The 25,542-nt window shown below is 34.8% G+C and overlaps 1 protein-coding gene across 1 annotated transcript in view; it reads left to right on the top strand.

Annotated features, from left to right (window-relative positions):
• Positions 1 to 25,131, top strand: part of LOC145675353 (uncharacterized) — a 34,539-nt gene extending 9,408 nt beyond the window's left edge. Inside the window, exons 4-5 of the mRNA XM_081745755.1 lie at positions 18,593 to 18,823; positions 24,888 to 25,131. Coding sequence (XP_081601881.1) covers positions 18,593 to 18,823; positions 24,888 to 25,131 — 475 coding nt within the window. The remainder of the gene's footprint in view (positions 1 to 18,592; positions 18,824 to 24,887) is intronic.
• Positions 25,132 to 25,542: the final 411 nt, after the last annotated feature.

Below are 25,542 nucleotides of genomic sequence, written 5' to 3'. Positions count from 1 at the left end.
GGGGATATCCCCCTTCGTTTAATTCATGGATTCCTGTGTCACATTTAAAAAACATTTAGCCACAATACAATATTATAAACGACTGTTATATTTGTGTATATAGGAAAATGAATGATCCATACTTTAAATACTATACTCACCAAGCAGGAGGTGGTTATAACGTGTATAGAGGTGCACCATATCAAGAAGGTTATGGTATTGGAAGTTTTTTAGGTGGTTTATTTCGAAGTGTATTTCCGTTAATTAAACAAGGAGCAAAAACTGTTGGTAAAGAATTGTTACGTACAGGAATTAATGTAGCTGGAGATGTATTAGGTGATAATAGACCTATTGACGAAGCTTTAACATCACGTTGGCAAGAAGCTAAAAATAATTTAAAAACTAAAGCTCAAAATAAAATAAATCAAGTGTTGGTAGGATCTGGAAGAAAACGGAGAAAAGTTCATTTTGCAAAGACGACTGGTGGTAAAAAGAAAAGGAAGAGTGATATTTTTGATTAATATGGAACAGACTAGCTTTTATCTTACACTACCGAGTAACAGTTCTATGGAGTATTTTCCACAAAATACTTTGTCATGTTATACCACCAAATTATATCATCCATTGGTGCTAGAGAAAGGTGAGTGGGAGACGGCAGTTGTTGAAGTACATTATACAAATTCATTTCAGAATGTTTCCAAATATACTAATAATATTTATTACCGTCTCATGAATACAGAAAGCTGGAACATAACTAAAATCTTACCAGGACACTATTATAATGTCGATGATATTCTATCTCAAATTAATCATAAAAGTGATATATTAAATTTACAATTAAAAGTTAAAGCATCAGTAAAACGAATTGAAGTCAGTAGAGTAATAAAAGATCAAGAGAGGCGTATAGAAGTACGTCTATCTCCTGAACTAGCCAGAATACTAGGTTTTGATCACATACAACAAGAAGATATTGCAGTTGTGCATCATGCTCGTTATCCACCTGATTTACAAAAATCGCTACCTACACTTATGTATATTTACAGTGATATTGTAGAACCACAAATGGTGGGTGACACAGTAGCTCCATTGTTACGTATTATAAATACAAATATTACAGAGTATGGTATTAATAATGTACATATTTTTGACAATCCTCACTATGTCTCCGTGCAACGTAAACAATTTGATCAAATTATTATTGATTTAAGAGATAGTACAGGTAATCCACTTCCTTTCCAACATGGCAGTGTATGTGTAAAATTACATTTTCGCAAACGTAATACGGTATTATAAATTTTACCATGTGTGTATATTAATAGAGAGAAAAAAAATGAAGTGTGAGTGTATGAAATCAGAATTAGATTTATTTGCTGGTTTACCCACTCAAACCAGTATTATAGGTAATAAAATAGTTCCATATAAGCCTGTGGCTTCGATAGCTGATAATGCACCAATAGAATTTGTCGTCCCCGGTCATGGGGATGACTATATTGACTTATCGCACACAATGTTTTATATTAAAGGTAAAATTACTAAATCAGATGGTTCTAATTTAACTTCTGCCGATAAGAAAATCGGCCCTGTAAATGATTTTCTCAATGCAATGTTCAGTGAATTGCAATTATATTTAAATAATCAACTTATTTCCTACTCTTCACACACATATCCATATCGGGCGTATATTGAAAAACTACTAAATTATAATGCTGAAGCTAAATCAACGCATCTTCAAACATCAATGTGGTTTAAAGATACTGCAGGACATATGGACAGTGTGGCCGTTAGTAATGTAGGATTTAAACAACGTTTTCTTCTCACTACTTTAAGTCAGTCATTTGAATTATTGGGTTATATTCATGCTGATATATTTAATCAGGAGAAATTTTTACTGAATGGTGTACAACTGCGCATTAAACTAATTCCAGCTAAACCTACATTCTGTCTAATGGGTGACGCAGATGCTGATGGAAAAGTTGTAATTACAGATGCAACATTGCTTGTGAAAAAGGTTGATGTATCACCGGCCGTTAAAATAGCGCAAAATAAAGTATTACAAAATCCTAAATTTAGAGTAAAATATCCTATAACAAAAGTGCAAGTGAAGACTGAAACGCTGCCACAAGGAATTATGGATAGTACACTTCCAGATCTATTTTCAGGCCTAGTGCCTAAACGTATTATTATTGGTTTTGTTACTAATACTGCTTTTAATGGTACTTATCAGACAAATCCGTTCAATTTTCAACATTTTAATATGTCATTTTTTACATTGTATGTTGATGGAACGCCTGTGCCTTCCAAACCATTACAACCTGATTTTGATAATAAGCTATATATACAAGCATATTCCACGTTATTTACAGGTTCAGGTATTTATTATTCTAATCAAGGTAATAATATTTCACTCGCCGAATATCCTAGTGGTTATACTCTACTGGTGTTTGATTTAACTCCCGATTCTAGTGCTAGTGCCGGCTTTCATACTAGCCCACAACGACAAGGAAGTGTACGCCTAGAGGTTCATTTTAAAGAAGCACTGCCATCTCCTGTAACATCAATTATTTATGCTGAATTCTCTTCAGAATTAGAAATTGATTTCCAGAGAAAAGTATATATTAATTAAACAAAAAATGTTAAATACACTTGAACTTTATGAGGCGCTACAACAAAATCTGCCTAAAAACCATTTTATTGGAGTATATGCTGCAGATGAGCTACCACTGTTTATTCATACATTTCCAGCAGCCATAATTATAAACACTGATTCTAGCGATAAGCCTGGTGAACATTGGGTTGCTGTTTATATAACTAATATGCGTGTGGGGGAGTATTTCGATAGCTATGGTATTCCACCTTATGTACATCATCATATAAGGTTTTTAAAACGAAACTGTCTGTATTATACATGGAATAAAAGACGAATTCAAGGTGATTTATCTCAATTTTGTGGACATTATTGTTTTTTGTATCTAACATGCCGTGCGTCTGGTTATTCACTACGCAATTTCTTAAACAAATTTTCACTTACCACTATTGCTGCTAATGATATTATGCTCTATTCATTTATGAGATGATCACTGGCGCGAGATTAAGTTCTCCGTAAACCGAGTGTGTGATGGTCCCTGGCGCGAGATTAAGTTCTCCGTAAACCATGGTCACTGGCGCGAGATTAAGTTCTCCGTAAACCATGTATGTGTGATGGTCACTGGCGCGAGATTAAGTTCTCCGTAAACCATGTATGCGTGATGGTGGTTGACATGAGATTATATGTGTGTGAATAACCAGACGTCGTTATTTTTTTTTAAACTCTGCTAAAATGTCTACAAATGAATAACCTAACCTTTTAACTCCGCCATTGCCGGTCCCAAGCCCTGGATGAGAAAGGAGGAGGGAAGGTTCTAACAGAACGAGTACTTATGCTATGTTCAAATAGGGGTGGAAAAAGAGAACAAATCTGCTATGTTAAAATAAGGGGTGGAAAATATGCTCATAAAAGAGAATGAATACACCCTTATATGTTACGTATTCTTATCTGTTATCTGCTCTGCTGTGTGTTACGTAGTCTGATGTTCGTAAGGGTTGAAACGAGTACACCCCTGTGTTCATAGTCTCTGCTGGGGTTGGAAAATAAGCCATGCTCTTGTGTTTTGTATTATCTGCTCTGCTGTGTGTTCATTGTCTCTGCTATGGGGGTTGAAAAATATGCTCATAAAAGGGAACGAGTACACCTTTGTTATGTGTTACGTGTTATCTCTGTGTTCGTAGGGGGTGGAAAAGTGGCCATAAAAGAGAACGAGTTCACCCCCTAAAATGTGCTCATAAAAGGGAACGAGTACACCCCCTTAAAAGTGCTCATAAAAGGGAACAAATACACCCCTAACATGGAGGTCGTAAAAGATCATGGGTGGACGGGGCGTGGGTCATAGCGTATCGTGAGACAGTGGAAAATTGAGTCCTTGCTCTCAGGAGACCATGGAAAAAAAGGCGATTTTTCAGCTACCGGGGGTCAGGTGCCCCCCATCTACTCACCGAGTTTCAGAATTTGAGCTGTTAGTGGTCCTGCCAACTTCACGCACCTTGTCTGTGTATGCCAACATAAATTAAATTCATTAACTGCGCATTTTGTGTCTCGCTTATGTTTGGGCAGCTTCACATCTCTAAAAATCTAAAGTTCGGTTCCCAATCAAAACCCTTTCTTTTTAACAGTATTTTAGTCAAAAACTAATTTTTTTATACTCATTGTTTATTCTATAATATAAAATATTCTCTTCTCTCTTTTTTTTATTTCAAAATACTAACGAAAAAATTACTGCTAATCGTTATTGCATCTTTAGTGCTTCTAGAAAACATATAGTTCAGTTAGTGTTTCACTATTAATGTAGTTATGGCCAATTACATGTTATGAAACTCTCATAAGATATACATGGGGAATTATTCATTGCCTCAAATTCCAGCAAAATTCAAAAGCACTGATAATCTCTTCTAGTGCAATCGTTAGTGCATTGTTAATGCTTCTTAGTGCACCAACATGTAACTTTAATGCTTCATTAGTGTAGGTTCTACGAGTAAAAGAAACATTGGGAGTAAGCGTGAACTTTGCCACCGCACTTCAAGCACTGACAAAAAGAAATAGTGAAATTCGTTAGTACATCGTTAGTGCTTCTAGAAAACACTAATAGTTTGGTTATTGCTTTAGTACTAGTGAGGTTATGGCCAATTACACGTCACGAAACTCCAATAAGAAATACATGGGGATTTTTTTATTGCGTCAATTTTCCGTCAGATTCAAAAGCACTAATGATCTCTTCTAGTCCAATCATTAGTGCTTCTTGGAGCACAAACACCCAACATTAGTATTTCAATAGGTTGGACGCCAGAAGCTAAAAAAACATTAGCTTCCCAAGAAAGCACTAACAATGAAACCTAGTGCAATCGATAGTGCATCGTTTGTACTTATAGAAAACACTATTAGTTTCGTTAGTGCTTCAATATTAGTTTAGATATGCCTAATTTTATGTAAGAAAAACAGGGGAATATTTCATTGGGTCAAGTTCTCGTGAAATTCAAAAGCAATAATGATCTATTCTAGTGCAAACGTTAGTGCTTCGCTAGTGCTTGCTAGTGCACCAACTCTGAACATTAGAGTTTCTCATCTTGAATGTTTTTGTGGGGAGGAGCTAGCATTGCTAGAGCTTTATAAAACACTAAGAATTGTCGTTAGTGCTTTAATGAATAATGCTGACAGGACTAAATTTAAATTTATGGAATTTTACACTAATTGTCCAACAAAGGTGTGATAACTGCCAATGGTTAGTGCACTGTTAGTGCTCCACAAAACGCTAATCTCTAACGTCTGTGCCATCACGGTTTAAGAGTTATTAGATCTAATAAATAACTTGGGCGGGGTTAACTCCAGGTTTTTCAACTTTTACACAATTATTGTAAAATTTGGTAAATTTTAATTGAGTTCCGTCCGAGTTATTCACTAATACCTCTTAAACTATGATAGCACTATCATGACTGCTTAGTATTTTTAGAACACTAAAAAAAGCACAAACCTTTAGCGATTACCCTACTTTTTGATGGACAATTATTGTAAAAATCGATAAATTTAAATTTATCCTAATTAATAACTCCTAAATTATGATAGCACTAACATTAGTGCTTAGTTTATGGAACACTAACCGCGGGTATTGTCTTATTCTGCTTGTCAATTAGTGTAAAATTGTATAAAAAATTGAATGATTTGAAGCCCGTGTTGTTCATTAATAACTCCTAAACTATGCTAGCAGTAACGTTAATGCTTAATGTCATTTGCAGCGCTAACAGTGCACTAACCTTTGGCGTTTATTGCACCTTTGTTCGACAATCATTGTAAAATTCAATCATATTAAATTTAGTCCTTCAGGAGCGAGGCTATATGAGATGTGGACCTACTGATTAACGTGGAATCAGAACCATATGAGCTCCCTCCGGGAATTTAACCCGGGTCTCCCACGCCAAAGGCGCGTACGCTAACCGCTTAGCCACGAAGGAGTTTAGGGCTAAAAAAGTTGACGCTAAATATTGTTAAATTGGCTTCAGCTCACCAAGCTCTAAGTAACCATTAATAAAGAGAGGGAATATTAACATTCCAAAAAATAATCTTACTGTAATTTGTTATATCTTTAGTTCGTACGAGCTCGTAATTTTACAGAAAATAAGTCAACAGCGTCGAATTTTTGACACAGTGAACAGCCAGTGCTGATTTTTTATTTCTTTTATTTTTATTATTATTTTTTTTCGTTAAGAAAAGTCATCTACAGGCAATAATGCGAATTATATTATATACTTTTAAACATGGTAATTCTTCTACTGGTTCTATCAGAACAGAGGTTAATTGTTCATGCTATTGTATTACAGTGAACTTTATATTCCTACAGGTTTTTAAGAAGAAATTTGCGACTGTCCATCTGTTTTTTTTTTTTTTTTTTTTTTTTTTTTGCGATAAGGTGACTAAACTATTTGCTTTTCTTACAAAAATGTTATATATATTTTTGCTTCGTCCAATTCTTATATTGAACCTTGTGCCTTGGTAGATTGGGTTAAGATGATAGGGGGCGTTCAGAACAATCGCATTCACCCAAAGGGGCGCTACACTCGAAAAGGTTGAAAACCACTGCTCTAACGAATGGCACTATTTTTTCTTAGTACTTGAAGTAGGGGCGGTCAGCGTGTAATTACTCTCTATTATTGCTTTGGTTCTAGAGTGCTATACTGATGAAGTACAGTGAAACCTGTCTTCAGCGGAATCGAGCGGGACTCGCAGAAATTTCGGTTAAAGACAGGTTTCCGCTTAATGGAGATAGACCTTTCCTTTAAAAAATATATATATGCTTATAACGGACATAATGAGAAAATATATTGATGTACGGAACTTGTTCAACTACAGTACTTTTTCCTTCTACGGATTAATACCCCCCAAGAAACTTAAAATAAACACAAAATATGCTGTGCACATTTTCCTTTATTTTTCCCAATAGTCAAGCAGGATTTTTTTCATACATTGCTACTACTTGGCTGCGGTATACTTCAGGACACAGAAAAGCTTTCTCTGGAATTTTGAAAGTCCTCTGAGCTCTTTCCTCCTTGTTTTCACGACACGTGATGGAGATATATAACTTCTGCTTTACCTCAATTCCTTTTTTCCAGAACTTTGTTTTGTCAGTTTTCTTCTCATTTTTGTTGGCTGTCGCTAGTTGCTACACAAGCGGAACAGAAGTACGCCTACAAAGAAGACTGACAGCTGACATGCTACGTAGGACTAGCGAAAAATTGTGGGAGCTGAATATGAGTAGTGATTGACGAAGGTCAACACTACCCATAAAGATTTAATAAAGAATGAAGTATTTATCGCAGACAGTATATGTTTACCCTCTCACAGGATGGTTAAAAATTTTCTAAACGATGTAGTCTGAAACTCAGAATTTTCCGTTAAAGATTTATTTTGCTTTGCGTTGTCCGCATAACACAGTTTCCGCTTAATGAAGGGACTTTTACATGTCTTTTACTTCAAAATCCATGGGACCATGAAATATTTCCCTTTAAGACAGTTTTCCGTTTAATAAAGGGTCCGTTGAAGGCAGGTTTTACTGTACTAGAGGTTGGTGCACTAAGAAGCATTAACGACGCTCTAAAGCATGGCACTATTCTTTCGTTAATGCTTGAAGTGGGAGCAGCGTGAACTTGGCCCCTAAATGTTTTTTACTTGTAGCACCGACACTAATGAAGAACTAACGTTAAGTGTTGGTGCACTAAGAAGCACTAATTATTCACTAACGAAATGCACTAGAAGAAATCAATAGTGCTTTTGAATTTGGCGGGAATTTGACGCAACGATTAATTCCCCATGTATTTCTTTGGGAGTTTCGTGATATAATTTTTCCATATCTACACTAATGATGAAGCACTAACGAAACTATTAGTGTTCTCTAAAAGCACGAATGATGCTCTAATGAATAACACTTTTTTGTTAGTGCTTAAAGTGGAGGTCAGCGTGTAATTACTCTCTATTATTGTTTTGGCTTTAGAGCATACTAACGAAGCACTAGTGTTAGAGGTTGGTACACTAAGAAGCACTATCGATTGCATTAAAGTGATCATTAGTGCTTTTGAATTTGGCGGGAATTTGACGCAATGACAAATTCCCCATGTGTTTCTTATGGGAGTTTAGTGACATGTAACAGGCCATATCTTAATTAATAATGAATCACTAACGAAACTATTAGGGTTTTCTAGAGGCACTAACGATGCACTAACGAATACCACTTTTTTCTAGAGTCTACACTGATCCACTAACATTAGGGTTTGTTGCATTAAGAAGCACTAACAAATGGCACTAATTTTTTAGTGCTTGAAGTGGGAGGCAGCGTAAACTTGGCCTACAAAGGTTTATTTACTTGTAGCGTCTACACTAATCAAGCACTAGCGTTTTAGCTTGTACACTAAGAAACACTAACGATTCACTAACGAATGACACTAATTTTATCGTTAGTGCGTCATGTGGGGGCCAAGTTCAGGCACCTCACCGTTTATATTAGTTGCCCTTACATAGAAATACATAAAGTTTCTAACAAATCATAATAAACTTATTCTAACAATACCTTAGTGTAACAATTAAATATATAATTCATATAACGATATAAAATCTAACAATATAAATTTTAAGATATTTAAATTCAATTATCATAACAATAATATATTCTAATAATTATTCAAATATTTGAAACTTTCTATGGTTAGAATGAGGTACTTATCAGTTGTTGCAAACTATAAAGTTTGTATAAATGCAGTTAGGTAATAAACAAAGAAACATTCTTATTAAGATTTACCATTTTTTAAATAAAATAATTGTTTACAACGGTACGATAATATCTGTCACAGAACCGAGATCTGAAATTGTAACATTTGCCAATAACGCTTACTTACTAGAGTAGAGTTGCCATATTTCAATTGAAAAATGAAACGGTTGATTTTTAGTGAAAGATTTAATCTTAGGGTACGGTTATGCTGAAATTTTCCTTTTTAATCCTTTGTTTTTGGTTTCCTATCAGGAATCTTTCTTCATAGGACATCGAGTTTATGCCAAGTTTAGCGATCAGTTTTTCTCACTCATGGCAAATCATGGCTGCCAGCGAAAACCTTCAAAGAGTTTCTGCAGATCAGGCATCAACAGGATATTTGAAAACTTTTATGCTGCTTATTTCTTATTGTGCGATAATATTATGAATCAAACATGTTATTATGGTCTTCACATCATTCATTTTCAGAACAAACCTCTGAAATTTAGTTTAGAAGTGAAGAAATTACAGCAGCGAATGCCCTGAACAATAACTTGAAGTAAAGATAACATCGCTGAGCTACTATGTGTGAGAATGAATAGCCAATCAGCGGGCTGTGCACTTGATCTTCCACTGCAAAACACAAACATTTTTTCTCGAAAGAGGAAAGGAGTTATGAAACTTCACTCGGAATCTGTATAACGAAGTTTTATTTTAACAGTGTGTTCGTTTTGCTTTTTCTGTCTCGTTTAAGGAGGAAAAGGGAAGGATGAAAAATTAAATTTTTGGTATAAAAGTACCCTAATAAAACTCTTTGAAATAAAATGCCATATATTTATTTATACCAAAAACTAAAATAATAATGTTGCATTTCACAGAATACTCCACTTCTAGGAAGAATAAAATTCTCACTCGTAAGTACACATTCACAGAATCTACTACACGTCGTGGTTTAATTTTGACAGATTTGAAGTTCAGCTTCCAGCAGTTTGAACGTCATTTTACCCCTTTCTTTATTAAATCATGGATTGTCGCAAGTTTCATTTGAAACAAGAACTGAGAGCAGAAATAATACTTTTCTTAAGTAATTCATTTGTCACATAATTTCGGGAAATACCAAAACTTGTCCGAGAGGTCGGAAGAGTAAGTTGGATTTAGAGAGACTCCCGGCTATTTCGGGAGATATGACAAGCCTACTATTAACATCAGTTTTACAATTTACCGTTGAAGTTACTTCTCTCGTTTGTACACTGAATATACAGTAAAGAAACTTTCAACTGCAACATAGTATTGCAAAAGGCAAAGACATACTAAACTAGCCTCTTCAGTTTACTGCAATTCTTCTTTAGCAGTACTTGACAATGTCTGGAGGGGAGGAGGAAGAATAGAAACATATATTGATTAGGAGGTGAACTGTACTTAAATTGGTATTGATAGTAACAATTGCCAATATTTATCTTCTGTTGTCTGAGCTGAATAGTCCATCTTTCACAGGAGGCAGAAAAACGGGTGATTTTGGCACTTATGCAATAATTAAGCGGGAAAAAGTCTCTGAAAGTGGGTACTACCAAGTAAACACGGGTGAATGCCAACCCTATATTAGAGTCTCGGTGTGCGTTAGATATGTCGTAATTAGCATGCTGTCCAATTCCATTAATAGTTGAATTAGTACCTCTTTGCAGAGCTCACCAGAAATTTGATCTTCAACAAATAATTTCCCATGCGAGAATTTTGTACCCCAAGACGGAGAAAAAGCGATTATAAATGGTGTCCATTTTGAAGGCGTGGGGGACATTAAACATGGGGGTTATGGCGGTGTTTCAGAACATCGCAAGAGAATCCTAATAGCAATGCAAAGAAGCGTGGCAGAGATTGATAGAAAATAATGTTCGAGTGGAGAAATACCATTAGATTGTAGTTTGGCATAAAACTAAATTATTGTTAGTGCCCCGTCACGTTATTTTTCAGACACGCTTCGTTTAAAAATGCTTTTGGAACATCATGGGTAAATAAACTGTATAGCTTTATTTGAGAAATAAGAATAAAGTGACGTATTTTAGGAAACTTTCTTAGGATATGACTAACAAAAGCACTGATTTTTACAGAAGTGTTTGCAGAAAGGAGGGATAGTGTTCAGAGTTCACACATACATAGTAATATTTTCTTTCTATATATCATAGCACATTTACAACAGGGGGGCGCGGTGGCTCAGTGGTAAAGCGTTCACCTCCGGTGCTTGGGGTCCCTGGTTCGATCCCAGCTCGCGCCATGTGGACTTTGTGGTGGACAAAAACTGTGCACGTGGGTTTTCTCGGGGTTCTCCCCCTTTCTCCCACTTTCTTCATTTCACTCATATCTCATTATCACCGTCTCCTTTAGCCTAACCGGCATAACCGTGGATTTTTACTTAAGGATTTTTTCATTTCATTTTTCACATTTACAACATATACATTCAAAACAATTTATACAATAATGTAAAACAATATTCCTATATTCATAGAAATAATGTAATTAAATTATCCATTTAAACGTAATTTAATTGATAATTTATTAAATTGTAAATTGGAAAAAGAAATTCTTCATTTCTCTGAACAATAAAAATCAAAATTTCCTTTTCTATAAAAAAAATCGAGGAATTGCTGAATTAATTTTGTCTCTTACTGCTAAGAAACGATTTTTTCACGTTTCAGTGCTGAACATGAAAATCATCTACCAGTCGGTAACATTAAAAAACGTGGTGAACAAAATCGATAAAAAATATCCGGTAAAACACACTGGTATATCGTAAATATTATGATAAATGAAAAAAGTTAAAGAATATATTGGGGTTATTGAGTGATACATTTTCGCCAAATTCCAAAATGCAGACCATTAGAGTTTCGACTGAATCAAAATTTTAACCGGATTCTGATATACATACCGTAAATATTATGATAATTCAGTGAAAGTTAGTGGATATATTCGCAGTACTCAGAGATATAATTTTTTGATATAGGTATATAGTAAATATTGAGATATCTCAATGAAAGTTGGTGGATATATTGGTTGTGTTGAGGGGCATATTTGGTGAAAATTTGAAGTTGGTGGCCATCATAGTTTTGGCGGTGGTAAAGTTATACAAAAATTTTAACAATTTTTTGATATAGATATATAGTAAATATTAAGATATCTGAATGAAATTTCGTCGATATATTGGGCGTGTTGAAAGGCATATTTGGTCAAAGTTTGAAGTTGGTGGCCTTCATAGTTTTGGCGGTGGTCAAGTTATACCAAAATTTTAACATTTTTTGATATAGATATATAGTAAATATTGAGATATCTTAATGAAATTTAGTGGATATATTGGGGGTGTTGAGGGGCATATTCGGTGAAAATTTGAAGTTGGTGGCCATCATAGTTTTGGCGGTGGCCAAGTTATACCAAAATTTTAACAATTTTTTGATATAGATATATAGTAAATATTGAGATATCTGAATGAAATTTAGTGGATATATTGGGGGTGTTGAGGGGCATATCTGGTGAAAATTTGAAGTTTGTGGCCATCATAGTTTTGGTGGTGGCCAAGTTACACCAAAATTTTAACAATTTTCTGATACAGATATATTGTAAATATTGAGATATCTTAATGAAATTTTGTGGATTTATTGGTGGTGTAGAGATATATATTTGGTGAATATTTCAAGTTGGTGGGCCTCATAGTTTAGGCGGTGGCCAAGTTAAACCAAATTTTTACAAATATTTTGATATAGGTATATAGTAAATATTGAGATATCTGAACGAAATTTGGTGGATATATTGGGGGATTCAGGGGCATATTTGGTGAAAATTTGAAGTTGGTGGCCATCATAGTTTTGGCGGTGGCCAAGTTATACCAAAATTTTAACAATTTTTTGATATAGATATATAGTAAATATTGAGATATCTGAATGAAATTTGGTGGATATATTGGGGGTGTTGAGGGGCATATTTGAAGTTGGTGGCCATCACAGTTTTGGCGGTGGTAAAGTTATACCAAAATTTTAACAATATTTTAATATAGATATATAGTAAATATTGAGATATCTGAATGAAATTTGGTGGATATATTGGGGGTGCTGAGGGGCATATTTAGTGAAAATTTGAAGTTGATGGGCATCATAGTTTTGGTGGTGGCCAAGTTAAACCAAAATTTTAAGAATTTTTTGATACAGATATATAGTAAATATTAAGATATCGGAATGAAATTTGGTGGATATATTGGGGGTGTCGAGGGGCATATTTGGTGAAAATTTGAAGTTGGTGGCCATCATAGTTTTGGCGGTGGCTAATTTAGACCAAGATTTAACAATTTTTTGATATAGATATATAGTAAATATTGAGATATCTGAATGAAATTTGGTGGATATATTGGGGGTGTCGAGTGGCATATTTGGTGAAAATGTGAAGTTGGTGGCCATCATAGTTTTTGCGGTGGCCAAGTTATACAAAAATTTTAAGAATTTTTTGATATAGATATATAGTAAATATTAAGATATCTGAATGAAGTTTGGTGGATATATTGGGGGTGTCGACGGGCATATTTCGAGAAAATTTGAAGTTGGTGGTGATCATAGCTTTTGCGGTGGCCAAGTTATACCAAAATTTTAACAATTTTTTTATATAGATATATAGTAAATATTGAGATATCTGAGTGAAATTTGGTGGATATATTGGGGGTGCTGAGGGGCTGATTTGGTAAAAATTTGAAGTTGGTGGCCATCATAGTTTAGACGGTGGCCAAGTTATACCAAAATTTTAACAATTTTTAGATATAGATATATAGTAAATATTGAGATATCTGAATGAAATTTGGTGGATATATTGGGGGTGTTGAGGGGCATATTTAGTGAAAATTTGAAGTTGGTGGCCATCCTAGTTTTGGCGGTGGCCATGTTATACCAAAATTTGAAATTTTTTGATATAGATATATAGTAAATAATGAGATATCTGAATGAAATTTGGTGGATATATAGGGGGTGTTGAATGGCATATTTGGTAAAAATTTGAAGTTGGTGGCCATCATAATTTTGGCGGTGGCCAAGTTAAACCAAAATTTTAAGAATTTTTTTAATATAGATATATATAAAATATTAAGATATCTGAATGAAATTTGGTCGATATATTAGGGGTTTTGATGGCCCAATTTGGTGGAAGTTTGAAGTTGGTGGCCTTCATAGTTTTGGCGGTGGTCAAGTTATACCAAAATTTTAACAATTTTTTGATATAGATATATAGTAAATATTTAGATATCTGAATGAAATTTGGTGGATATATTGGGGGTGTTGAGGGGCATATTCGGTAGAAATTTGAAGTTGTTGGCCATCATAGTTTTGGCAGTGGCAAAGTTATACCAAAATTTTAACAATTTTTTGATATAGATATATAGTAAATATTGAGATATTTGAATGAAATTTGGTGGATATATTGGGGTGTTGAGGGGAATATTTGGTGAAAATTAGAAGTTGGTGGCCATCATAGTTTAGGCGGTGCCTAAGTTACACCAAAATTTTAACAATTTTTTGATATAGATATATAGTAAATATTGAGATATCTGAATGAAATTGGGTGGATATATTGGGAGTTTTGTGGGGCATATTTGGTGAAAATTAGAAGTTGGTGGCCATCATAGTTTTGGCGGTGGCCAAGTTATACCAAAATTTTAACAATTTTTTAATATATATATACAGTAAATATTGAGATATCTGAATGAAATTTGCCGGATATATTGGGGGTGTAGAAATATATATTTGGTAAATATTTCAAGTTGGAGGCCCTCGTAGTTTTGGCGGTGGCCAAGTTATACCAAAATTTTAACAATATTTTGATATAAGTATATAGTAAATATTCAGATATCTCAATGAAATTTGGTGGATATATTGGGGGTGTTGAGGGGCATATTTGGTGAAAATTTGAAGTTGGCTGCCATCATAGTTTGGGCGGTGGCCAAGTTATACCAAAATTTTAACAATTTTTTTGATATAGATTAATAGTAAATATTGAGATATCTGAATGAAATTTGGTGGATATATTAGGGGTGTTGAGGGGCATAATTGGTGAAAATTTATTGTTGGTGTCCATCATAGTTTTGGCGGTGGCCAAGTTAAACCAAAATTTTGACATTTTTTTGATTTAGGTATATAGTAAATATTGAGATATCTGAATGAAATTTAGTGGTTATATTGGGGGTGTTAAGTAGCATATTTGGTGAAAATTTGAAGTTGGTGGACCTCATAGTTTTGGCAGTGGCCAAGTTATACCAAAATTTTAAGAATTTTTTGATATAGATATATAGTAAATATTTAGATATCTGTATGAAATTTGGTGGATATATTGGGGGTGTTGAGGGGCATATTTGGTGAAAATTTGAAGTTGGTGGCCGTCATAGTTTTGGCGGTGGCCAAGTTATATCAAAAGTTTACAATTTTTTGATATAGATTAATAGTAAATATTGAGATATCTGAATGAAATTTAGTGGATATATTGGGGGTGTTGAGGGGCATATTTGGTGATAATTTGAAGTTGGTGGCCATCATAGTTTTGGCGGTGGCCAAGTTATACCAAAATTTTAACAATTTTTTGATTTAGATGTATAGTAAATATTGAGATATCTGAATGAAATTTAGTGGATATATTGGGGGTATTGAGGGGCATATTTGGTGAAAATTTCAAGTTGATGGCTTTCATAGTTTTGGCGGTGGCCAAGAAAATATTCTGGTCAGTAAATTAGACACACCCAAATTAGTCTTATTAACTTTTATCAAAATTTTTTTGATTTCAGTTCTGTGTGCTTTAAGCGGTTTGGGTACACTATAATACATGCTCCAGCTGCGCATCGATAAGTAGTCACGTTTTAAAAGGGTTCAATAGAAGGGTAGGGTAGAGTAAGTTATGAAATAGGTACAGTGGGAGTAGAAATGGGTTAGCTTAAGTTTATGCACGTTTTGACCTATTTTTATAAAATTAATATAGTGTAATTTCTCGTTTCTAAGAGAGTGTACCAGCTGGAGCGAGCTTTGTAAAGATAACGCTATGTTTGTGTAAGGCAGAATGGAATAAAGATTAGTGTAAATGAAAGCTTAAATGTTGGGAAATATAAAACAGGTCATTTCGTCTTCAAAATGCAAGTTAAGAATAGGTGTTCCAATAGAGAATCTTAATTTGGTTCACTTTAGGAGCACAAAATCATTATAGCTATAAACAGTATTTTTGAGCAACATTACTCAAATTCCCTAAAAGACTAACTTTATGAGATTTGCTCCGTGATACAAGCCATTCGCTAATACCCGCTTACGGTGATGAGAAATTACACTCAATTAATTTTTTAAAAAAATGAGTCCTAACTTTCGTAACGCTAAGCTAATATTTACCCTGCTGTATTCTACTCCACATTTTTAAAGCAGCTTTACTTATCGATCTGCAGTTGAAGCGTGTATTCTAAGGTGCATCCAATTAGGCCGCCGACGGATCTGTGGCAGCGGTTATAAATTGAGATACTTTATATGTATGACAAAAAAAAAATGTCTTGCTTATAATTTAGATTTGATAAACTGATGTATTTGAGTCAGAACTGAATGGAAATTACTCACATCCCAGTACCTTTAGAGTTATAACTCTCCGTAATATTTTCCAACCATCATTTCTTCAGGTTGCTATGATCCCGTGCTGCGTCAAGGAATAATTCTCCTAGTTCCAATCTTCTAATCACTATGAACCTAACTTTGCCGAGAAAATGCAGTATTTGAAAATATTATATTAGTTTAATACTCCACGAATATTCTCTTAAAGGGACAGATGATTAATGAAAGTGAAAAAAGGAGATAGGCTACATTTTATGATACAGGTAGGAATCAAACACGGGAACGCGCTAGCCACTACACAAGCATTGAGGATTAAAATGTAGTATTTATCGGGGTTTTATACACCTCGATAAGAAAAATAACTCACCTGAACCTATGTCGATTTTTTCGAATTCACTTTAAGTCTCTGCGAGCTTGAAAAGTTAAAATATCTGAGTTTACCATTCGTATTTAGTGATGCACCTTTTTACATATTATAAATTAGAATTTAGAGAAAGGCATCCTCATTCTGAAATGTCTAGTATTAACAAAGTATAACAAACAAATAAGAACTATGCGAACAGGAAATTACCTAAATTACCCTCCCCTTTGATCTAATGGTTACGTGGTCCCTGATTCGATTCTCTGTGAGAGAACATTACAAAATTTGAAGACCTCACTGTGGTTGTGGATCTTACCTGTAAGTCCACGTCTCACAGTGCCTTGCTGCTGATTGGGCGCTAAACTTCAACAAGCTAAATCTTAAGTTACGTTTGCGTTTGTTGTGTATCTTATTGCTATATATTAAGCAAAATTAGAAATGATTGATATTTGAAGCTGAAAAGTGGTTTTGTGTTCCCATATCGTACGTAACCTGCTGAGACTATCTGCTGCAAGTACATATTAAATATATGGAGCTTTGTTGGCAATGGTAGAGCGCTCACTACTGGCATGTGGGGTTCCTGGCTCAAATCTACCTCCCGCCAAGTGATGTTTGTAGTGGACAAGCGCTGTGTGCATGGATTTTCTTGAGGTGACCCTGTTTGTTCCCACTTTCACATTCTTCGCTTCAATATTTCTGTGACTATCATCACTGTCTCTTAGCTTCAGAGTATATTCGTAGGACATTAAATTGTATGCTATCTTCACTACGATTGATTTCTGAAGAAGACGTGTTACAAGATGGTAAATTGGGATTTTGTGCTCCTTTTGTAAGGGAATTCTCCACTTCTTATTGCCACCATGACGCTTCTGATTGACTTCTATCTCGTTGACCTCAATTGTTACGCGACTTCGATTACATTGTGAGTAAAATGTTTCACGTGCAAATTCGTTTTCAACTTTTTTTGCGGGATTAATAAGAATTTTCGTACTAAATATTTGAAGCCAGTAGTGTTCATTGTAATTAATTTCTTTTTCGTAATATAAGTATAAACAAATCATACCCATCATTTTTTGTCATTATAGTACTGGTAATGCTAATCGTTACTTTGAAATTAAATATTATGTAGTTCTCTAATATTATATGTGCCAACATTCGTTTACTATCGGGCCTCTATATTCCGGGAACCCTGTTTTTGTTCACTAGTCCCTGACACTTTTGACAACCTTGTTATAACTTTAGATCTATTAACTTTTCCGAAGAAAAGTGATGATACATGCGGAGGCCTCTGTACCAGTTACTCCTAGTAGTGCAAAAAATGTTTTGTCGAGTACGATTCTCTTGAATGGGGCAGAAAATGTGAAACTTACTTGAAACTAAGTTAGGTCTAAATTTTGGCTGGTGTATTTGGTGAGCTTGTCATCCGTCCGTATCTTGATAACATGACGAGAGAATAGCTGAAATTTGAAACTTGCACTAACAAGCGCACGCCCCTTTGACATAGTTACATGTTTGTAACTGACGTGTTTGGATTATCTGGATATTTATGAGACGGATCTCGTATATATCAATTTGAATGGAGATTGATGTATTTAATTATTTGCTTTGGGTACTCAGATCAACAAAAGGAGTCAAAAGTAGATTAATAATCTTATAATTTGGAACAGTTACGCAGGGTACATTTTGTGTGATAAGTTAAAGTGATAATAGCAAGTTTTGGCTTGTTTCATATTCCTATATTCTAATGATATTACAAGTAACAAAAGTATCTGTAATAAGCCAGTTAACGTGACGCTTTAACCACTTACCCTATTTTTGTTGTTTCTTTATTTTGACAGGTGTCAAAAATGGATAAAAGCTAAGAAGAATCCTCGATGGATAGGAAAGGTTGTAGAAAACGCATACATGTGTGCAAATCACTTCGATGACACAAAGTTTAAATCTCCAAGTAGAAACTGTCTCATTAGTGGTGCTCTACCAATGGTAGATACTGTATGCCGAAGTGATAATGTTGCAGAACCAACCAGATCTGCATGCTCCAATGAGTACAGCCTTCCATCAAGTGAGAAGTAGAAAAGCCGTCTGGTTGTTCTTCAGAAGCAGACTTTTCTGTTGTTTTCCTTGATCACAACTACTGTGTTCATTCCTTACTCCAGTCTAGTCCTCATGTTACCTCAAAGTCCAAGAGTTCTTTGTTCCAGCAACGACCTACATGCTCCATTGAACTTCATCCTTCTGATCCTTCCACTTCTTCAGATGTCAATTTTCAACCTTTGTCTTCGATTTCGGATCACCGTTATAAGGAATGTCAAGTGTTAACTCCTTCGCATGAAGGAGATAATGCTTTATCCATGCCTGATAGTAAAAGAAAATCAATTTTGGCTACTATTGGTGGGACAAGGAAGTCTCAGTTAACTCTCAAACAAAACAAACTCTACGAAAATATTAGGAAAAATAAGAAATCTTTATATCATATGAAAAGGAAGTACAGGAAAAGCACATCAATTTTGGAAAAGTTGCAGGATGCAGATAACGCATCAATGGAGGTGGTACAAACTCTTGCAAAGTGGATGTCCCTGGCTTCTGCAACTTTTCCAGCAGGACACATTCGTTGTTCTAAGTTGCGCGCAAAGAGTCGAAGACAGACTTTTGACGAAAAGTTGTTAACCCTTTCCTTGTATAAAATATCACCCAAAAAGTATACCATCCTAAGTTCCATATTTGCCCTCCCAAGTAGAAAAACTCTAACTAAACTACTGAACTCCTTCTCCTTTCATCCCGGTATTAACAAGTCTGTTTTCATTACACTTTCTCATCCTCTTAAAGAGAAGTGCGAATTGGTTCGTATGTGTGTTCTAATGGTTGACGAAATGTCTATTACACAACATATTCAATATGATTCATCTTCAAATAGATTCATTGGATATGAGGACTTAGGTACTTACGCCGTACACACCATATAGCCAATCATGCTCTTCTATTCATGATTAATAGGCTGAGAATTGGATGGAGACAGCCTATTGCCTTCTACTTCACACAGGGTGTAGTAGAGTCCGAAGTTCTGTCTCAGATCACGAAGGATGTACTGGCTTCATGCATGAGTGCTGGTATTCACGTTGCAGGCAATGTGTGCGATATGGGGGCTAATAATATGAAGGCGTTGAAACTTCTAGGCTCAAAAGAAGATGACCCGTGGTTCTTCCGGTGATCATGAACAGCAGCAGAAGATATTCACCTTGTATCACCCAACTCGTCTCCTCAAATGCACCAGAAACATGATGTATCGTCATGATTTTCATGTGCCTGTGAAAATTGGGGAAAATCTGGTAGTGAAAACTGGGAGTTGGGCACACATACGCAAGAGCCATGAGATTGATTCGACCCAGTTGATGTTTACATTCAGTTGGGTTTAAGGCTATGAAAGTCAGCATAGCAGCCCAAGTTTTAAGCCATGCGGTTGCATCAACCCTAAATCATCAGGAAACTTACGGTAAGTTTAATTTTTTAAAATTATTTTTCTAATGCTCATATATTTGCTTGTGTAATTTATCAAATATTTGGTAAGGTTTGTTAACAATAGTGTGAATCTTGAATTATGAAAGTAACCTTATATCTTTCCACAACGCAAGTTAAAATTAAGAATTGACTACCTGAAGTGTTCGTTTTCAGCACGGGAGGAGGGGAGTAGGTTTAAGGGAAATATATATAGACCTCAATCTTCAAATTAAACATACTATCTTGTCTAAATAAATTAAATTCTTGAAATTTTTCATCGGCTATCTTCATTCCGCTGGATTTTGCCTGCACAAATTCTCCGTTATTATTGTCTTAATAATATTGTAGTTGTGTATTTAAAGGTTAACAAAAACTCCTCCGTTACAATGCTAGAAATAAAGTTTAGTTTTATTTCATTTCGACTTATTGCAAAGCATTATGTTTAAAAATAATACTGGTTGCTGTAGATTTCAATTGAACAAAGTTAACTCCTTTTCATCAAGTTTTACCCCATATGTGAGTATTGGATTGTCATTGCTACTTAGGTTTTTTCTCTTCAGGAAAAATGAATGTGACAATAACTCAAGCAGGGTTACCACAAACCTCAAAAATCTGAAAAAGGCAGTGAATTCAGCTTACTCGCAAAATGTCTGGATGATTACATGCTCGCTATATACGTGCACTTGTATAATAGATGGGGCTCCTTGGTCGGGAAGAACGTGGTTATTTTTTTTACATTATATACAGACTTGGAAATTTGTAAATAGTGACTCGGTAAATTCGGAAAATCAACAAAGTTTTGCTCGCCAAATAAGTGGGAACTCTGAATCGTTGGAGTGGTCTAAGGTTTGAGCCGTGATAGTTGAAGGTCCTGCCTTACTTCCGAAAATCATGATGAGTTGTTTGAGGTTGGAATAGCTTTCAAAGAGTACTCCGACAATTCTTACGGCCTTACTTACCCTTCTGTGGAGCTAGTTAAGACTGTGGGACTTGGAACCGCTACAGTAGAAACTGTCCTTCCAGAAATAAGCAGAGGCGAAGAAACATTACTAATATTATGTAGTAACTCTGTATCTATATACTTAATACCTACGACAGAGTTAGAAATAAGATCGATTAATAAAAAAATGAAGACGAAAAGGTCTTCTGGACCCAACGATATTCCTTATTAATTGTTTAAAATGCGTGCCGAATATTTTCTTATACAGTTGACAGATATATGCAATTCCTCCCTCGAAACGGGAACATTTCCAGAAGATCTTAAACTTGCAAAAATAAGACCTATACACAAAAAAGGATCAACTACTGACCCAGGAAATTATCGTCCTATCTCTATTCTATCTGTTTTCTCCAAAATTTTAGAAAAATGTATAAAAGACTGGTGTCCTTTTTGGAAAAGAACAATATCTTCACGAAGAGCCAATTCGGGTTTAGGAAGTGCAAATCAATTAGCAATGCTGTAGTTGCTTTTCTGAGTGATATATATAAAGCGGGAGTGAGAAGAAATGAAATATATGGAATTTTTCTGGATATCACAAAGATTTTGACCTTGTTAATCACAAAATTTCATTGAATAAATTGCGTAGTTATGGCATTAGAGGTCATGCTAATTTATGGTTCCAATCCTATTTGACTAACCGCATGCAATATGTAGAAATAGGTCCAACCAAGTCAGAGGTAAGACACATTAGGCACGGAGTTCCACAAGGATCAATATTAGGTCCTATACTTTTTCTTATATACATTAACGATCTTCCTGATTATATAGTTCCAAACAAAACCGTACTTTTTGCGGATGATACAAACATTTTTGTTGACATTCCAAATAACATTTGCTGCGAGGAATTCATATTTAAGAAGACGACAGATAAAATTGCAGAATGGCTAAAAGCAAACCAACTTAACTTAAATACAGCGAAAACAACTATAATAAGTTTCAATGAAGGAAAACTGAACTCTCTAAATATACATCAAATACGTATAGACGAAGAACTCATGCAGATACTATCTGACACTTTTAAATTCTTAGGGTTAAAATTAGACTCTAAGTTAACACCGGATGATCACGTGAATGATTTGTTGAGAAAACTAAGCGCGAATATATATCTTATACGTGAAGTTAGTAAGATTCTAACTACAGAAACATTGAAAACAATTTATTTCGGCTTGATCCAGTCAATTCTATCGTATGGAATCATTTCCTGGGGTAATACCTGTTATGCGAAGAAAGTATTTACAATGCAGAAGAAAATGTTACAAATATAGTTATCAGTTCCGTTTCATACACCAAGTAGACCACTGTTTCAGAAACTTAAAATATACAGTGTATATACATTCTCGAAACAACACCATTCATACATATGAATAAAAGAAACTTTCAACTCAATTCGGACCTACACCAATACAACACAAGAACAAAGAATCATATTCATATAAAAAATTTCCGTCTAACAAGAACTCAAAATTCGTTACACCACATAGGAATAAAACTTTATAATAAATTACCAGATCGTATCAAACGAATGCCAAGCTTGCAGTTTAAAAGACACCTCAAGTTGCTGTAACATAAACATCTTTTCTATGGTTTAGATCAATATCTTCAGTGTGATATTTCTTTGTAATATAAATATTACGATTTACTTGAATTTTGAAATATATAAAATAAGGTACAATTTATATTTTCTCTAAAAATGCACTTTTAGTTTTATTGTTACGTATATATTTTGTATTATTATTATATATATTGTATTATTATATAATATTTTTTAAATAACTGTATTATTAATTGTAGCGTTTCTCTTGTAATTATTATTATTATTAATTGTAACCGTAACTGTATCTCTTGACGAAGCCATGAACGCTAAGTTCTTACGGCGGAAAATGAAATAAATAAATAAATAAATAAGTCCAGAAGAAAATAGAAACTTCTATTTCTTCCAAGTGAGGATCCAAATAAAAACAGCAGAAAATTTCAACATGACCTAAGGGCAAGTTACCTCTCACACGATCGTTAAGTAAGGTCGTGAGTTTTAGATCGTGAAATGCAGATTTACTTCAGTCCCGTCTGAGACAGGCATTAGGTTTTCTTTTCTCGGCGTCATTATAATCATAATCAATGCACTTTATATTTAGTGTTGGCTCATCGTTGTACTTTTTAAACTTTTGATGCGCTAAGCATTGTAATTGAGTGCATTACGTATGTAACATAGTTCACTATATGTAACTAGTATGTCACACTGTTGTTCGTCTAAGTCTTTGATTTAGACACTGCGTGGTTACATGGTATTATCACGCCAGAAACAATCGTCAGACTGACTTGTTTTTTCCCCTCCTCTCCGTGCTTCTACCCAACGGAGAGGCTCACAATGAAACCTGTTGGTTAAAGCGACGTTCATCTGAACGATTCGTTTATAAGTGGCGAGTCCTTAACGGTGACGGAACTGTTGGTAACAAATGTCGGTCTAACAGCAAAATGTTTTTCTTTTTGATCCCAAACAGTTAATTTACTTTCGCCGATTATAGCGCCATGACGCCGATTATGCATTGACGGAAAAGTGTTGATGAAACCTTACATAGTTTGGGCCGTAGAATCCAAATCGTCAATCAAAAATTGGGGTTTCCATTTGAATTTCAAAGTTGACCCCACCCCAGCTCCCAGGGGGTGGGTCTAGAGAGGCGAGTTTGGTTTCTTCAGATTTTTTACATATTACTAAACGAGTGTTTTTTTTGTTGTTTTTCGATTCGAGGTTAAGTTCTCGAGTTATTCCACCGTTTCTAGACTTTTGATTCACTCTGTATATATATATATATATATATATATATATATATATATATATATATATATATATATACACTAACAGCATTTAAGTTGAAGTACTCTGAAAATAACAAATAAAAAACAGTTCTGACTAGAGCAGAATGAAATTATTAAAAACTATTCTTACAATGTGTTACAGTTTCAAGGACCTAACGTCCTCTTCATCCGGTATCAGGCATCTTCTTCTGTATCTGGTGAAGAGGACGTTAGATCCTTGAAACTGTAGCATATTGTAAGTATAGTTTTCAATATATTTCAGTCTGCTCTGGTCAGAACTGTGTTTTATTTGTTACTCTACTTATCCAGAGCCATGCAGTTTGTTTATTACTCTGAAAATATTGAATTATTTGAGGCACTACCCTGACATTGTATAGGTCGCTGACATTGTATGAGTTTAGTAAGTTTAGTAGCGATCTACATTCCAGAGGATCTAGCATGTAGATGAAAATACTGTGGGCGAGAAATCATGTGATCACTATGTCAGGAGTAGTGTTAGATCAGGAACGGATTGGTTTTGGTAATGGGTGAATGAAGCCTGTAGTGGAGGCAGTGATACAATTGTTAAAAGCAATTTCTGTCTGAGCGGCTATGGATGTTAATATTGGAAGAGATCAGGTAATGTCGGAAATTATTAGAATATTGGAATGGGAGGGGAATAGGACGACCTGGTAGAACATACATGAATGTCATTGTGACACATAAAGATTTGTAATAAATAGTTATGATTAGATGTTCTGGAATATTAGATGGAGAGTCAATACTATACCATGTGTATACCAGTTAAAAAGTGACATTAGTGATAGTTTGTTGATATTTACTAGGGATATAGTTATAAAGAGACTGGAAGTGTGGGAAGAGAAATTTAATATGAAAGTGAAGAAAAGATTAATGGAAAAGGGAAGGCGGTTAGGGTGGAAGTCAAATCAGGAGGAGGACATTGACAAAAAGGTGGTAGTAATAGGTGATGTGACGTTGTCGGATGATGAGAAGAAAGTGTTAAGTTTAGGCTATAAGTTTAAAGGAAAGAACAAAGATTGGACGCAGAAGAGGTTATATACTCGGTAGAGCAAGCCATAGTTCAAGTTCAGGACAAGGAGATAAGGGATAAGATAAGGAGAAAGGCTAAGGTGATTGTGGAAAGGAACATAAAGAAGCCAAAGGGAAACCTTTCAAAACACGAGTACAGTGTGTTGAAGGATATAAAGAAGCGAAAAGACATATGTGTGCAACAAGCGGACAAAGGTGGTGCCATTGTGGTGATGGAAAAACAATGATACAAAGAAACATTGAATGATATCTGTGATGATACTTACGAGGTGATAGGTGAAAGATCTGTGTCTGAGGAAATTAAAGAAAAAGTTTTAGTATCACTAACAAAAGCAGGTTTTGAAAGAGGTCTTCATAAAGAAGGTAGGATACCGCTAATGAAAGGTTTTCCAAAAGTTCATAAGTAGGAGGTAAAACTGAGACCAGTAT

This window comes from Thermobia domestica, chromosome 18 (genome assembly GCF_964235325.1).
Source record: "Thermobia domestica chromosome 18, izTheDome1.hap1.1, whole genome shotgun sequence".
Classification (NCBI taxonomy): Eukaryota; Metazoa; Arthropoda; class Insecta; order Zygentoma; family Lepismatidae; genus Thermobia; species Thermobia domestica.
This window is presented reverse-complemented; position numbering and strand designations above follow the sequence as displayed.